The 17,445-nt window shown below is 35.5% G+C and overlaps 1 protein-coding gene across 40 annotated transcripts in view; it reads right to left on the minus strand.

The window, feature by feature from the left end:
• The window catches only part of RIMS1 (regulating synaptic membrane exocytosis 1), a 333,844-nt gene that overhangs the window by 85,750 nt on the left and 230,649 nt on the right, over positions 1-17,445 (minus strand). For 15 of the 40 annotated variants that reach the window (XM_035322661.1, XM_035322703.1, XM_035322666.1 and 12 more), the window contains 5 exons: positions 14,744-14,827; positions 8,920-8,997; positions 6,697-6,768; positions 2,733-2,915; positions 1,262-1,374 (listed from right to left, as the gene is read on the minus strand). In XM_035322661.1, the coding sequence (XP_035178552.1) occupies positions 1,262-1,374; positions 2,733-2,915; positions 6,697-6,768; positions 8,920-8,997; positions 14,744-14,827 (530 nt within the window). The remainder of the gene's footprint in view (positions 1-1,261; positions 1,375-2,732; positions 2,916-6,696; positions 6,769-8,919; positions 8,998-14,743; positions 14,828-17,445) is intronic. The other 25 variants (XM_035322686.1, XM_035322685.1, XM_035322681.1 and 22 more) reach the window with 6 other exon arrangements.

Below are 17,445 nucleotides of genomic sequence, written 5' to 3' on the forward strand. Positions count from 1 at the left end.
TTCAGCTCTCATTACATTTCCTTAAAGAGCTCCCAACCCACTCATGTGTAGAAATGAAAACTGTAAATGCAGTTTGTAACTAGTTTATAATCCAGACAGTCCTTATTTCACTATGAAATATAATGAGAAGACTCAAATGTAAAGTTTTAAATGAATAAAACCTACTTGTACTAGATTATTGACTATTCAGAATAACCATATGTATAAAAGAACAAATTATTTGAAAGTGTAGTATGCCATCACAGCTCAAGCCAATAAAATTAATGCAAGCTGATTGTACGTTAATGCAAGCTGTTGTACGTCATACAAAATAAATAAATAAATAAATAAAGTATGGTAATCTAACATGATAAAAAGGTCATGGTCAGTCACATTATCTATTTACGAGATGTCTGTCAACAGTTCTATAAGGCACTACAACACAGCAGCAGCAGAAGCATTTTTTTCATTTCCACATAGAAGAAAAACTTGCAGTATATGGCAATCTCAGTTGTTCCTTGTATTCAGTGAGAAAACAGGGTTTTTAAACACAGAAGTAAACCTGAATGTACACATATTACCCACTGTGGAATTAAACTAATTTAGTTTTAACATAATAGCTCATACTCTATGTACAGGATGTTGCTAGAAAAGGAAACAGCAATATTTGTACCTATTTGATATTTGAAAAGAGTATCTTCCACAGCCACTATGTCGACATGGTCTTTTTCAAAAAGGAGCAGCACTCATTGCCTGAACAGTTTATTCGTATGAACAAAAAGCTGATGACCTGTGCCTTCACATTTCTTGTGGTGATTGTTTTCATGCTTTCAGACTCACTGAATCTGTCTCACTCCAGAAGGTACGTTTGATAATGTCATATTTGTTAATCATTAATCTATGTTAACAATGCACATCAATTAACACAAACCACAAAATAATACATTAATAACACTGTCAAAATGTTGTCAAAATCTTTGCCCCTGATTTCTTTGTCTGAATACAAACTAGATGTGCCCATGGAAACCACCACAGCTCTAATAGAAATTTTAAAGTAGACAAATATAAAAGGCTACTAGAAAATTAAGGCAATTAAGCCATGTGTAATAGTCCACCGGTTAAAAATCTTCTAGACTTTCCAGACTACAAATATGCTTTCATTCTCTTCTGTTTGGCAGAATTACAGCTTTTAACATGTTGTTATGAAAGCAGACTTCAAGTAAAGTGTAGAAAGGTAAAAAAAACAAAGAGTTAGAGCTATCATAAGCTCATTATTTGATACCTTGCTCTATACTGCCACTTCTTACTGGAACTTGCGGTAGCTGTCTTCCCCTGCGACTGCTGAAGGACGTGTCTGCAGGAGGAGACTGGGTGGGACTTCCTTGTTGATGTATTCTGCAGATGAAATGAACATAAAAGTCAAATAACCCAAAGGAAGAGAATTCATATAGTCTAAGTTTTAAACACATATTGAATTGCATATAGAGAAGATGGAGTTGAGGAAGTTTGCACTTGGTGTATGCCATATGCATGTATTCAGGTCTGGATAACTAGCAAACTCACATGGCTTCACCTTTATCTTCTCTAACTGCCTTCAACTAAATATTTTCCATCTTTTTTGCTGTTGTTGTTTTAAAAAAGTTCTGGTCAAAAACCACTGAACTAAAAGAAGTTTTCTAAGAACCATTTATGATTACGACTCACAATCTGGGAGTATAACTGTTCTCCTGCACTGGTACAAAGACAATCTAAAATGCCACCTTTGCATTTTACTAACTTTCGTGTTCGCTTTGTGCTGATGCGCCAACTGCACAAGGCCACACAGAACTGGACAACAAGCATTTAATGGGATAAAGTGTTATTTTCCCTTGAACTTAAACAAGGAAAAAGACCTTATCCTTGGTATTTGTGTGTGTCCGTGTGTGCGTGTGCGAGAGAGAGACAGATAGAAATTGTGTGTATGTGCATGCATGTGCTCACAGTCCAAGATTTTTCAAACTCTTACCTAAGCAAATATTCTGACCACCTTAATTTTGGCTAAATTCTAACTATCACTATTTTAGAACACCTTGGCTACTTGGCTTCTTACACACACATACAACACCTTTAACAAATTGACTACCTTTGGAACACTGTTAAGTTTGCATTTAAAAACAATAGGGCCCCTGCTAATAACTAGGGAACAAGTTTAAGAAAGCAAAGCAAAGGTGAGAAGGAGGAGACTGCTGAGAGGAACAACTTGCTAATTAAACATCCTTGCCAGTTACGGTCATATCACACTCGCTACAGTGGATAAGCACAGTTTATCTACTATGCTAAGTGTACAGGTAGCTAACTTGCAATTTTAAGTAACAAATTTATACAAAATCAAAATACTGGTAGCTTTCACATTACGTAGATCAACCAACTTTCCCTTTGAGAGTTAGAAGTGAGAGAAGGATGTGATTTCCTGCACAGTGTTCAAGGAAAATACTTTGATAATTTTTAGATGGATACGAAACAAAACACAACAATGGAAGGATGAAACAGCCAACTTTTTTTGTATAGCTATTTAAGATCAACGGGAAGAAGTACCATCTGGATGGTGAAGATAGGCAGCATAAAGGATATGGGAGAAGTGTAAATACCATGAAGAGAGGATAATCTACAGTGCCAGAATGAGTGAACGCGCCATGTATGCTCAGGAAAGTACAACACCACACTGACACCTGGAAGGCAGAACATGAAAGCTGTGCTGGACATGTAATAGCAACCTTGTCAGAAGTGGAGAAGGTGGCGCCGACCCTCCGGGCGCTAGGTGATGTACAGAGCATAAGGGTCTGATACTAGAGTGCTCACTCGACCTTGAGCGAGCGTGATGTTTTCCCCTAATGACTGGCTGTTCAGTCGTTCGTGGGGCTGGAAGTCCCCTTCTAGAAAGACATGGTAGCAGACCCCTAAAACATCAGGGCCAAAAAGAAACCGTTCAGTTGTTAGCTCCAGGCACACCGTCCCATGCCCCCCTCCACCAAAGAACATTGCAAACCCTGGCTGCAGGGCCAGTGTGGACATTTCAGACTGAAGTTAGCAATTGAGATTATAAATCTATTTCCTAAAGGATAAACTGCAGAATACTCACTGCTGCAGATACACATCCCCCTGCTTGTAGAATTGCTGAACTGCATTGAATACAGCAGAAAGTTGGCACAAAACTCCAGCTTCATCTCAAGCAGTAAACACAAGCTAACAACACTTAGATAAAAAGTACTAGCACAGAGTATGCTAGCACTCCATTTAAGTATCTTTCTGCAGTGAGACCCAGAAATAGAGTCTGAAGGAACACTGATGAAAGGCATCAGTAAAATATGCAGTAAAGTGATTAATCACATTAGTATAATGAGCAGCATAATTATTGGCAGTTTAATAATTAGTATAATTATTGGCAGTTTATGCATATGTTGCAAGAATAAGATGGCCTGAAACATTTCAGGTTTGGAGAGTGACAAAGTAAATTTCTGTGTTCTTCTTACTATTGCTTGGCTTCCCAACAATGCAACAGTTTGTACATGATAATACTGTATCCATTATTTCAGAAATTACCATAAAGCCATCTCACGATACCATTTCACTGTTTGTTTTTTATGAATTTCTCCAGACAAATGAAGTGCCCCTGCACACACCCAGCACATCTTTCCCACAAAATACAGAGTAACCAAGGGACTGTCTAGTTCATAAAACTATCATACATTTACAAATTATCCTAAAAACAAACAAACGAACAAAAAAACTGTAAATGAGACAACATTTATGCAGATGCCTACACCAAGGATAAAAACCAGGTTTGGTTTCAAAGCCATCAGTGACAGCTTATATGGAAGTGCAGTCACAGTGCTACAAAAATAAGATTCTGTTCCCTTTGCTATATGCTCTCTTAAACCCTAACACTTCCTAAACTTCACTCCTGGCTTGCCCTGGCAGTAACAGTAACTCCTACAGAGACTCCCCCATGTCTAAGAGATGCTCAAGATGATGGTGATGAGCTGAGTCCTGGAAAGGCCTGCTTGGTCCAAATGTCAATGTAATCCCTGCTGGTCTAGCAGAAAGATCAGCTGCTGAAATGAAGAAGTCTACGATAGCCGATTAGGAGAATGAGAGAAAGAGGAACCAGCATGGGAGACAAAAGCTGGTGTGTGGCTGAGGGAATGAGACAGAAAATAAGAAGTATGGAGAGGGGGGAATTAGGGATAGAAAATTTGAGAGAAATGACACCTGGTGAGCAGTGAGACTGCAGCAAACACATCTGCATGTATCTCATTGCCTGGTACCACTGTTCCTCCCAGAAGAAGTTAACACATAAACAGCCAACCTTTAACTTGGTGATGGACCACAGAGAAATCCTACAGGTTCTGGCCCTGCCTTCCCACAAAGAAACTTCAGTTTCCTTCTCTTTAGACTGATGTCTCAATGGCATGAATTAAAAAATAAATAAATAAATAAAAAATAAAAATCCTTCCACATATAAAACTATGAAGAAAAACTAAAACTAAGACAGCATTGCCAATCCAGCACACTTTTGACACAGAGTCCTATGTAATATCTTGCATGTACAGATAAAGACTGTACCTGAGGTAATGATTAACCTGATAATGTGGAATTATCTTGTAACTAATCAATACAAAATGAGAAAAGAATGACTTAAGTTCCAATCCATTAAATCCCATATAAATTATATAGATAGACTCTGCAATATTTCAGGCTTGCTCTTTTCCATGTACCTGAATAAATCCTCAAATGCATGTTTCATTTAGCTTTACAATTATATGAGGCTTTGAAATATCCTGTGAAAAAAACTCTTGAAATTTCACAGCTAGGCTGGTCATTTTAATCAAATAAACACACTGCTCATGTCTCAGAAAACTATTTCATAAACATAACTACACGCTTAGAGGGAGAGCCCATTTGCTATTAAAGCAAACACCTCATAGTTCCTACCATCAGCAGTATCTGAAATTTAATTTTCAAGATCATAATTCACATCAGTCATACAATGAGATTAGTGAAAAGAACATTTGTTTTAGTGAGGTGTATGTTTTTTGATCTATGCAATGATCTTGACACCGGAAGAAGATGCCCTCAGTTTACACACTGAAATAAATACCAGGTTTGAAATGTAAATGTTTACTGATACACTGATTCCCCCAATCTCAGATGTCAGAGGATTTCCTCTCCTACTCTGCCACTGTTTCTCAGTCTCTCTGCTCTGTCCTTTGCCACCACTTTCTTCTTTATAATCTTACATTTTCTTTTCCTTCCTTAACCGTTATGTTCCTATATTTTCCATTTACTGTTTACATTCCCATTTTCCCTCCCACTTCATATCCCTCTCCCACCTCATTCTCCTTTCCAGCCTCTTGCCAACACATTTAACTGTACAATTTGTATGGTTATCAACTGTGAGGCCACTGCAACCTCAGCCCCAGGGGCTTCCCTTACTCTTCAGAAAAAAAAATACAAATGCTGGTTGAAACACAGCAAGGATTTCAGCCATAAGTCAGGGAATGTCTCTGGTGTAAACTGAAATAGAAACTGGGCTGTTGAGACAAGGGTAGCCATTGCTTTTAGATTAGGAACTATAACCTGATACTTGAAACAATAAAATAAAATAAAAGTTACGAATTTATTTTCTTGTCAATGTGTATTTTTTTGAAAACAGAAATGTCTCTGTGTTCATGGAAGTTTTTCAACCCTCACAGTGTAAACAGATGTGTTCCTCTGCTCATCAAGGTAATGTAAGTCTGCTTCTAGCAAAGGCAGGATCTCAGTCCTCCTCACTGTTCTTACTTTAGCCAACACATAGGCTTAATTAGATAAACTCATAACTAAGTATATATTCTTACTTTTTCCACACACACAAAAAAAAAAAAAAAAAAAACATAACCTTTTACAAATACATTTTAAAAGCTAAAAGTTACAACGATAATGCATGTGCAGGCAAATTCAATGGTAGCAGAAGGTAAAGTCTCAGTGTTCATATTGACTTTATGTAATGGCAGCTTACAATTTTTTTCAATAGGTATATAGATGTGTAATTTAACATTTTTATATTATAGAGTGAAACTACTATATTGGAATATAGATGTATTTCCCCAGGTAAAATGCACATATGAAACTAAGAAACTATATGAAACTATTTAATAATTATTGTGCATATTTGGTTTCAGTTGCGCAGTTGTTGTTAGTTAACATTGGTACACTGTGTCTTGCTGTTACTCATTCTTCATTTGCCATTTGATCAGAGACCTCCTGAATTACTAAACTGCTTATATATTTTCTCAACTTTGAAGTTATTTTAAAATAGACAAGACTTTTTAAAAAAATATGTGGTAAAACAAAAAAGGGTTAGTACCACAATAATGAAACATTCTACGTATGTCCAAATTTCATCTTACAGAAATCAAGATAGTGGCAATGGGTCTCATATTTTTCATTACTAAATGTATGCACAGATAGTTTTTACCTCCCAATTTATCTGCAATGATGGAGAATACCAGAAAAATGTCATATGTAGAGCAACATAGAAAGTAGTGATAATAATATAGATAATATAAATAATATTGTAAATTAAAGCAATATAGCTTTTGGTACTGTAAAACAGTTTCTGCTTTAGCAGTAGTATTAGATGAATACCAGAGTCAGTTCAATCATAACAGGTGTTTATTAATCATTCATCAATCCTACCTTTCTGTTTCAGTTGTGGAGCCTTTCCTAGTTTGTTTTTGGCTGCTATATCTTTCCACTTTTCTGGATTGCCTGTGAAATGACATGTCAGAAAAGAAATAAACAAAGAAGAAAAAGAATACAAAAAATATGAAGATTACATATTTACTAACATATTGCAAAGGTAATAACAGAAACATTTGACAGATGGAACAGTGACAACTTCCTTCATGAACAGGCTGGTGAGCTTGGGGTTTAAAGCACAGGGCCCTGATTAGCTTTGGCTGATGGTATGAAGATTATGAGGTACCAAAATAGGAAGACATCATTAATCTTGACTGGATATGCAGCTAGCTCCCATTTTACAGCCCCTATCTGATTAGACTCAATTCCTCTCATAGGTCTTTTAGTCCTCTCTTGACAGTATGAAAAACAAATGCAGTGTAGACAGCAGGAAAAAAAAAAAAAGTTGCAGGAAAAAAAAATGGTTCAGAAAGGACCAGTAATATTAAAATATAAACTTTAATAATTGGTTTTAAATCTAAATTTCAAAATCAAAACAAATACTGCATCATATCAGATTTAACTAATGCTGTCAATTTATGAATAAAAACTTGGCTTTTCAAAAATTTAATTCTATTAAAAATTGTTAAAGATTTTGAGAAACAGTTTTTTGTTTTTTGTTTTTTGTTTTTTTCTAATCGATGCAAGTAAGTTAAAAGTTTGTTTCATTTCCTTACTTAGATCATGGAAGTCTTGGCAAGTCCTCTGTGTTCCAAAGTTTCCATTACTACCCATGGTAATATGAGCATTTACAAATTAAGATTTTCAATTTGAACCTCTGATAATCATCAGTGTTTATTACTCTTTTCAGAATAAAAGTGCATACAAAGTTTCAGGAGTGGCCAAAAAAGGGGAGTGATGATTACTCATTGAACATTACACAGGAAAGTTGACAAAGAAACATGTAAGAAACTCACAATCAACCTCTATACCTAGACATAAAAGAATTACTGTGGGAAAAAAAAGTAGGTAAATATAATATTGAAAAATAAAGATTTAATTTTAAACCTCAGTGGTTATGAAGACTAACCCAGTGTCTGAACTGGAAGATAGCTAAACAGTTGTAGTATCAAATTATACCCAAAAAATATATAATCACAGTGTAATTTCACTGTAATATTTGATTAGCATTATATTGTGACACAGTATGAATCACAACAAAGGAAAAATGCAGAAAAATAAAAAGGCTCTTTTTTCTTCTTTTTATATATGAGCAGAGGTCACTACATGGTGCTTTCCAGTTTTTAAATTAATATACTTTCTTACAAAAAAAGAACCCCTTAGAATAAAAATTTTAAACTCCCTTATCCTCAAACAGCTTTCTCCATATTTGTTTTCTGGAGTATATTCCCTTAACTTTTTTTTTCTTTACCACATCGAATACAAGATGGATAAACAGGGAAACACACATTAAAAGCTGCAGATTTGACTGAGACCTAAGGTGAGCAAAGTATTTAGATTTATGTTTAGATCCACCGAACGCAGCATGATCTCCCAAATGATGGCTCTGCACTTTCTCTTTGGTTTGTTAGGGGACTTATTTTCCCCTTACTCCTTTACGTCACTTGCTTAGACTGTGTCAATAAGTGCAATGGAGAAAAAGAGCACATAGTGACTACTCTTTGTAGTATGGAAAAGCCAAGGGTAGGAAATGCCTTCCTATGAAAAGTGGCAAAAGTAATAAACAACAGTAGTGAGCCCAACGTCATTGTTACTCTGCTCTCCGTGCTGTCACTGCAAGCAGCGAACATTAGAAATATGTTGAAATTGACATCTTGCTTTCTGTTTCCTTCCTCTTGCTAAGATGATGCTCTATGCATTCTGTATAGCTCAACAGCATGCTACAGCATGCACAGTACTGGCTCAGTTTGAGCTCTATCTGGACACTGGTAGGTACACATTTACAGACAGTCGTACTTCCATGCCCATATAAAATGCACAGAGTGCACTGAGGATAAAAAGGACATTCATGTCATATTCAAATTTACCTCTTAAATGTAGTTTAAATGGTATGAAATATTATCTATGAACAATACATGCATACCATGTACTTAAATATATAAAGAGAAAAAAACCCTATGTGAAAGTATTAAGCAGAGCATATGAAGAAGATACTTGCAGTGTGTAACTATAACCAATACCTCATTTACTTGGAACTATGATTTGAGTAAATAAGGATACCTCTGTGCTGCTCCAGGTTTAGCACTTAGGTGGTCTACACTGTCCTGTTTTGGAATGCAAGACTCCAGCGTCCTTGTTCTTCACAAAATTTGGAAACATGGATGTGAATTTGGACAGAATGAGCAGAAACAGAGAGATGGTCACATGCAGTGAAGGTGGAAACATGCAGTCAAATATATAAACCAAAAGCATTAAGGCACTATCTGCTTGGTAAGGCTGTATTTCTCACTTCCCCTTCTGTTGACTTAATCCATGCACTTATAAAGAATTTTAAAATAATTTTGAGACATGATATTAGAATACTTAGATATTACAAACTAAGATGCAATTAATTAAAGAATGAAAGTCACAATATTTTTTTAAAAAGCATGTATGCATTACACAATGAACAGGAGCACTGCTGCTTAACAGCTGTCATTATCCTTCCTGAGAATAAATTTAGAATATGATCCATTAGACTAATATATAAACCTATATACAACATCTTCCTCTTGAAAATTTGGAAAAAAAAAAAAAAGATATTTTACTATATATTATAAAATTCTCCTGAAAACACAAAGAAATTCCATACATTTTGATACTATATTCCCAACTGTTCTACTACAGTCATAAGTAACAATAACAATTCATTAGCAAATGCAGAATAACTTCACAATTTAAAAAAAAATCAAATCATGTTCAGGATATTTTTTAATTCCTATATTATTTTCATTTCTGTTGAAGCTGTTGAAGAACACCAAAATTCGTTCACAGCTTTCAATTTGGCATAGATGTTATTAGCTTGTGGGTTTATTACTAGCTTACTATGGAATATATCACACAAAACATTTTCTTTTTCTTGATCAATATAAGTTTTTAATATCAAACACAGCTCTTAATAAGTAAACTCAGCAAAATTTGCAGTCTACTAATAATCTAAGGTACTTATTAAATTTGCATCTATACTTTCAATATGGTGAGCAAATGCTAAAACTCTTAAAATCCGAAATGTACCAAATGTCATAACAAATCACTGATCAATAAATCATTACTCTATACACAGACAAGAACAATATATATTATTATATATACAGACAAGCTATTCACAGTTCATGTGCAAAAGACACAGAGCCTCAGAACATTTATTGTTGTTGAGTATAAACAAAACCTAGAGACAGAAATGCAATAATATTCCTATCAAAACTAAAAATTATTATTCCTGGAGTGTCAAAATGACATTTAAAAAAAAAAAAAAAAAAGAAAAAGCCTGAAGTCATCAAAAATGTCACATTCAATAGTTCCTGATTTTCCTGAAGATTTCAGAAAGGCTGGATCTATGTGGTGTGTGAACTGGGAGGTCACAACTGCTCTGAAATCTTGGCAGCTCCTAACATTCATTCCTAACACTTCAGTTCATGTCTCACAAAATGGATCCCCTGGTTTAAGTGGTACAGTGATGCTGAAAGGATGGAAAAGAATCATCCAGGACAAATTAGCCTGCCATTGGCAGTGCACAGCACACATCAGATTCTCCTTATGAATGTACCAGAAGCATGAGCCTGCTGCACTGCTGCTTCAAGATAACTCTTAGACATGTACTCTTGCACATGCATGCATGAACATCTAAAGCTGCTTCTAATGAATTATTATTATATCATTATTATTTCTCAAGTCTTATGAGGAGCGGCTGAGGGAGCTGGGGTTGTTCAGCCTGGAGAAGAGAAGGTTCAGGGGTGGCCTTATCGCACTCCATAGATACCTTAACGGAGGCTGTAGTGAGGTGGGGGTTGGTCTATTCTCCCACGTGCCTGGTGACAGGACGAGAGGGAATGGGCTAAAGTTGCGCCACGGGAGGTTTAGGTTGGCTATTAGGAAGAATTTCTTTACTGAAAGGGCTGTTAGGCACTGGAATAGGCTGCCCAGGGAAGTGGTTGAGTCACCATCCCTGGAGGTCTTTAAAAGACGTTTAGATGTAGAGCTTAGGGATATGGTTTAGTGAAGAACTTGTTAGTGTTAGGTCAGAGGTTGGACTCGATGATCTTGGAGGTCTCTTCCAACCTAGACGATTCTGTGATTCTGTCAAATAATTTCTAAAAGGCTTATTTTATCTAGTCTTGTTTATATGCTGAATTAATAAAAAGACTTCTCAAAAAAAAAAAATCGGAATAAAATTCCCACCTACCATTAAATAATCAACTCTCATTCTCCTTGTTTTTAACACTACTTACGATTTCACAGTCTCACAGTTCTCCAGTTACCAGAGTCTTTCACGTTAGAGACTTTCAAATTCTGATTTCTAATATAAAAAAAAAAAAAATCCTTCCTAACAATAAAGCTGTCAAATTCAAACCAAAAGCCATTCTATAAAATGTCAAGAAAAACATGATACTAACCAAACACTTCCTAACTCTTAACACTAAAATACAAGTATAACCTAGATCTTCATCTTTTCAAGGTATATCGAGTTATTTTTTCAGATAAAGTGAATGATTTCCAGAACAGCAATAATCTTTCCAAGACCTTTACTAAAATTTGTATTATGAATAATTTTCAATAAATACCATGCTGCAAATACTGAATTTAAATGACCCAAATTAGAAATAATGCATAAGTCATATGTTTAAAAAATGTACTCAGGAATAGATCTTGATTGCACCCTGTATGCAAATTGGACCAGTTTGTAAGATAATTCTGGAATGTACTCAAATGAAGTGTAAGATGACATCTGTCAAAGTCAATTAGTCTGTGAAAATATGATCTGAAAGTGGTGGTAAGCAGTAAGTTAGTTATCCCTGTTGATCCATCAGATACTCATTCCCTGACACCCACTACATCAGCTGTCAATTTGATAAAAGCACATCTTAAAACACAAAAATGTCAGAACTGAGTGGTGCTGGCCAACTGTCAAATGAAGGTGTGGGAGATAATCACAATGAAACTTAACTTAAAAGATAAAAATTTTCTACAAAGGTGAATCACCTTTGATTCCCTCACTGCTACTCTGCACACTAGGTGGGCTTTAAACATGGACTACAATAATTCATCTGCTCACAATCCTTACAGTAAAACTATGATTTCTCTAGAACGGTGTAGAATGGCATGCCTTGGGAAAGCCCAGTCCTACCACCCTTTACCATGTGGTCTGTGGCTGATGGCAGGAGAAAACACTTCCCGTGTAAATCCACCTTAGAGGAAGACCGATGGCAGGAGAAAACACTTCACCTCAGAGGATGACCAAATGGCAAAGAAGGTTCACGTTCAAAAACATTACTTGAGCTCCACATGGCTCACCTTTCTTTAGTTGATCTTTTTGCCTCTGGAATAGAGAAGTTAAAGCATTCCAGAGCAGTGAGCAAAACTATCTGTGCCAGTATCAGCGATAGAGCCTGGAGAAGGGTCGTGCACCTGAACAGCAGCACAAAGGAAGGCCAGCCACTCCAGCCAGTAAGCCAGCTTCATCAGGGGCATTGGTGATAAAAGGAAGACTAGAGAAATTGTGGGCCCTCTCTGGAAGGAAATGGGAGACCTGGTAACCTGGGATATGGAGAAGGCTGAGGTACTTAATGACTATTTTGTCTCAGTCTTCACTGACAAGAGCTTCAGACACATGGCCCAGGCTCCAGAAGGCAAAGGCAGGGGCTGGAAGAATGATGAACTGCCCAGTATAGGAGAAGATCAGATCTGAGGCCATCTAAGAGCCTGAAGGTGCCCAAGTCCATGGTCACAAGACCTGATGAGATACACCACAGGTCCTGAAGGAACTGGTGGATGTAATTGCTAAGCCACTTGTCCATCATATTTGAGAAGCTGTGGCAGTCCAGTGAAGTTTCTGCTAATTAGAAGAGAGGAAACATAACCCCCATTTTTAAAAAGGGAGAAATAGAAGACCCAGGGAACTGCAGGCCAGTCGCTCTCACCTCTGTGCCTGGCAAGATCATGGATCAGGTCCTCCTGGAACCTATGATGATCTTTAAGGTCCCTTCTATCCCAAACCATTCTATGATTCTACGATTCTAAACTGTGCATTTTGGAATCCTTGTTAATCTCTATTGGGTATGCAATGAGAAAAGTCCAATGTTCTTGTAACTTCTGCTAACTGGGGAGAAGTTCATCTATAAGCCTGCAAAATCATGAAGATGGGGGTTAATCTAAACTGTTTCTAGGTTCATCATTGGCTGCATCATTGGGTGACTAGATTATCCACGAGACTTCCAACCACATAAAGGCACTGATTTCACTAAGAAAATTAGACTGCTGTTTCTCTGACTCAGAAACTTGCCAATAACATATTCTACATATTACAGATGCTTTACTACAACATGCTTACTATGTGGTATTAGTTGTTTTCAGCTTTTGATACATTTGCAGAACTGTGGCTGACATCAAAAAGGCTCATAATTCTGCATTAAGAATGACAGCAATTCAGATGAAAACCTAATTTCATTGATATATGATTATGATTTAATTCTAATCAAATCAATAAGTTTTTTATCATCAAGTCTGATCCATTGAGTCAAAAACAGTCTTTCCATCAACTTGAAAAATGTGAAGAGAAATTAGTTTAAAAATGCCCCAAACATACAAAGTATATTTGTAAGCTGTTAGTAACTATCCCGTAAGAGGGCTCAATATTAATGTTGGTAAAACACCTAGCCTTATCTGTAAAAACGGCCAATTTTGAAATAATTTCTCACAAGTTTAATTCTATAATTTATAATTTCTCTAGTAAAAAGAGAAATGTTATGCAAACACAGTAACAAGTTTCACACTCTCTACAGCTTGTATTGGCAGAATATACCCAGTATCAAGCAAACAAGATAAAGGACAGTAGAAATTTAACTACTACTACTAAACATATTCTTAAGCAGAACAAAACCACTGGCACTTAAAGTAATGGAAAAAGTTTTATCCATGTATCTGCCTTACAGTTTTAAGAGCAACTTCATAAGACTGAAGTAGCGGTTATTTACACAAAACATCCGCATCCTTTCATTTACTGTAACACAAAAATTGTTACAGTAGTTAATGGGCAAATGTCAAATTTACATTTCAGTAGAAATATAATGTCTCATTAAAAATAATACAGATTTATCAGAAAAAAAAAAAAGATACAAAAAATACTACTGTCAAAGCAATGGAATTTCAAAACTAATTAGAGTAGAAAGTTCATGACAGGAAAAAAATAAGGAAAGGTACTTCTATTAATCATAATTGGTATTCAACATTAAAATGTATTTAAAAATCCAGTGTTTTTAACAAAACCTACCTTGTTAGGAAAACCTGTTCCATGATGACCATCCTAATTTAGGACAGAATTTAAGAACACTACCATTTTTTACATACATCAACTAGTAAGTATTACCAAAACTTCCAACAATTTCAACATATCATGGCTCTTGTTTGTTTGTTTGTTAAAAACAACAACAACAATAACAAGCACAATAAAGAATAAAATAGACACCTAAAAAGAAAAACAAACAGGCTCTACAACAGGTATATTACGATATTATAAAGCACCACAGAGAAAACACCACTGCCCTTCACAGAAGCAGGTAAAAATAGGCTGAAGAACATTAAGAGATGATGTTCTGTGGTATTAGCCAACTTATTAAATGGCTTGTAACTGTTCAGGCAAACAGAAAATTTGTAAAGACATTACTTCCTAGGTGCTTTATAACAGTTCAACAAAATGCAGAGATGATATCTAAAGCTGCTATTTCATTTTGGGCTTCTGGAGTTTAAACGTCTCTCTATAAACACATGCATACTTTTAAATTTTAGTATACTCCTCTGAGAGTGCAAGATGCAGTAAGCCACTTTTTGACTGGGAGGAGTTGCCTAGTACCTGTCATCCTCTGGAGATGCATGCTCGATATGAATCCTGGGACTAGTAGGTCGTCTCCTCTCTAGGGAGGGGGACCATCTACCCCTGTTTGCCCGTTCAATAAAACAGGAAAAAAACAGGATATTTAGTTTGTGATAGAATTAAATATATGCGATTTGGGACTGGAAAAATACCCCAAAAAGTAATGAAAGTGTGACATTTAATTATTTTTTCTGTTTCCTAATTTCCTGGTATACTATTCTTATGGCTGCTTAATGCAGAAATATTTCAGTTGAAACAAAGAGAACGTGCTCCCAAAGAAGCAGAATTTCAACTACTTTAAATCTTTCATGTAGTGTACCATAAGTTTCCAAATGTCCTCCAAAGCTAGACTATCTAAAAGCCTATCATCTCCATAGAAAAATGTAATTCTAAAAGCTTTGCAAAGACTGAATTTTCTATTGACCGCTGGCTGGTATGTTGTTAAGCTAATCTCTCCTAACTCTTTGTACTGAAAAATGCATCCTTGGTAAAAATGTGGGAGTGTGAATTGTATGAAAAATTCTGAGGCATAAAGTGACCATTTTCTGGAACAAACAGTCATTTCCTGTTCCATTCATCTGCGTATAGAGATGTCTTGCTCTGACTGTAATGGATGTACTGTAAGCCTACTAATAAGAAATTCTGCACATTTTAAGAGTTACACTTTTGAGTAAACTACATATATCACAAAGCTGATATAACCATGACCACCTGAGGCATTTGGTACTTCATATTCTGTTCCCTTTCAAGTTTTCCTAGCAGCAGCACATATGTCAAGGACTCTCATACCAAAGTAGTGCTGAACAAATCAGAGTTCGTTTTAGAGCAGTATGGCAGCACTGATTACTTCCCAATAAAGTTCTCTTGCAGAATCAGAAAGATTAAAAGGTTAGGGTGAGGGCTGTGTACTGATACATTTCTCAATGAATTGTTATTCATTTAGGTAACTTTAAAGTACTAGTGCTAATATAATTTACTTTGTTAATTTAATAAAGATAATAACACTGTATTTACTGTAAACAATTTTAGATACTGTAAAGGTAAGCTAATTAGCTGAAACTAAGTTGCACGTATTTGTGTACAAGCACCAGGTAATTTTTTAAATTTAAAAATATATATTGAATGTGTATGCAGCCAAATTAATTTTCTGATCATTTCTCAGTATCCCTGCAGCACATGACAGCAGATTGTTATATAGGTAAATTAAAAAATAAAAATAAAAAGAAGTCAAGATTGTGAATGAATAGTAGTGTCTTATGTGATTTTTTTTTCTTTAAAAATCTCATTTTGTGTGGAGCCAGGAGTTGGACTCAGTGATCCTTGTGGGTCACTTCCAACTCAGGATGTTCTGTGATTTTGTGATTTAATTTACAAATATATATATAGTACACTATTTTGTGTATTTTGATGCGATGTTATGTGGTTGTAAGAGTGTATGTGTAACAATTTGGAAAATCAAAATATATTAATTCACAAAAACAGCAAACAGTTATGTAAACACTGCAAAACTATGTAATATTCACTTTCTGAGGCATCCTTCCAGTCCATGTAATAAGGAAAAGGGTTTGATTTATGGAACATGCAAGTAACAAAGCCTTCAAGGAGATTAGCATCACTTGAACATTGAGGTAGATCAGAAGTTTCAAGAAGAAACAGTTTGTAAGCAGTTAGTTTCTTTTTCTCTCCAAAGCAAGAGTTAAAGAAAATGTTAATGCATCAGTGCACTCAAAGCCCTTAATATGCTGATATCCACTATAAGTATCAAATAGCATTTGATAGAATTAACTACATCATGCAGTATGAACTTTGAGAACGTGCTCTTTCACTGAATTTTTAATGACTGTGAGCAGACAATGCATACAAACATGCAGTAACCTATTCCTTTACATGTTTGAAAATAACTGAAAACACAATGCATTATATACCTAATGCAAGCATTTATTTTACTGTACATCATTTTAAATGTAAATAATGACAATCGACATTGCTGTTAAAGGCATGCAATATAAACGCCATGATCCTTCAGACTTAGTAAAAAAATACAAAAGTTAACATTAAATCAGGACAGGTCTTAATTGGATCAAATGACAGTTCCAACAATTCTGTTATCTACTTATAAGTAGCTAATAGGCAATTGTTCAGCTTTGTATCCTGTTTGGGTGGTAATGACCAGCCAACATTACAAATCCTAGGGATTTTTGAAATGTTTTAAGTCCTACTTCAGTGAATCACCTCAGATTGAGTCTAACAAAGTTTGGTCACATTTTGCAGACAAGTAGACTGTTTTACATGAACTCATCACCGGGCTGTGCTCCTCAGTGTGCTCCTAAACCAAAGCATACAAGCATTACCAATCTGTATTGCTGATTTTGTGCTAACTGCTATTACAATAATTTGTTGCAACATAAGAAACTCATGTCAATAAGCTATACTTCATATTACTAAGTAACTATCACTTACTACAATCTTATTATCATCAGATAATCTAGGGAAGATGCAACAATGATGAGAAAGCACAGGTGAATTGGTTTTGAACACTGCACATAAATCCTATGCCTATGGGTTTTCCCGACTTGAGGCTAGTCTTTGCACACAGATGTCACTGCTTTAGGACATGATACACAATTTACACAGAAAATAAAATAAAATAAAATAAAATAAAATAAAATAAAATAAAATAA

Source organism: Oxyura jamaicensis, chromosome 3, assembly GCF_011077185.1.
Source record: "Oxyura jamaicensis isolate SHBP4307 breed ruddy duck chromosome 3, BPBGC_Ojam_1.0, whole genome shotgun sequence".
Classification (NCBI taxonomy): Eukaryota; Metazoa; Chordata; class Aves; order Anseriformes; family Anatidae; genus Oxyura; species Oxyura jamaicensis.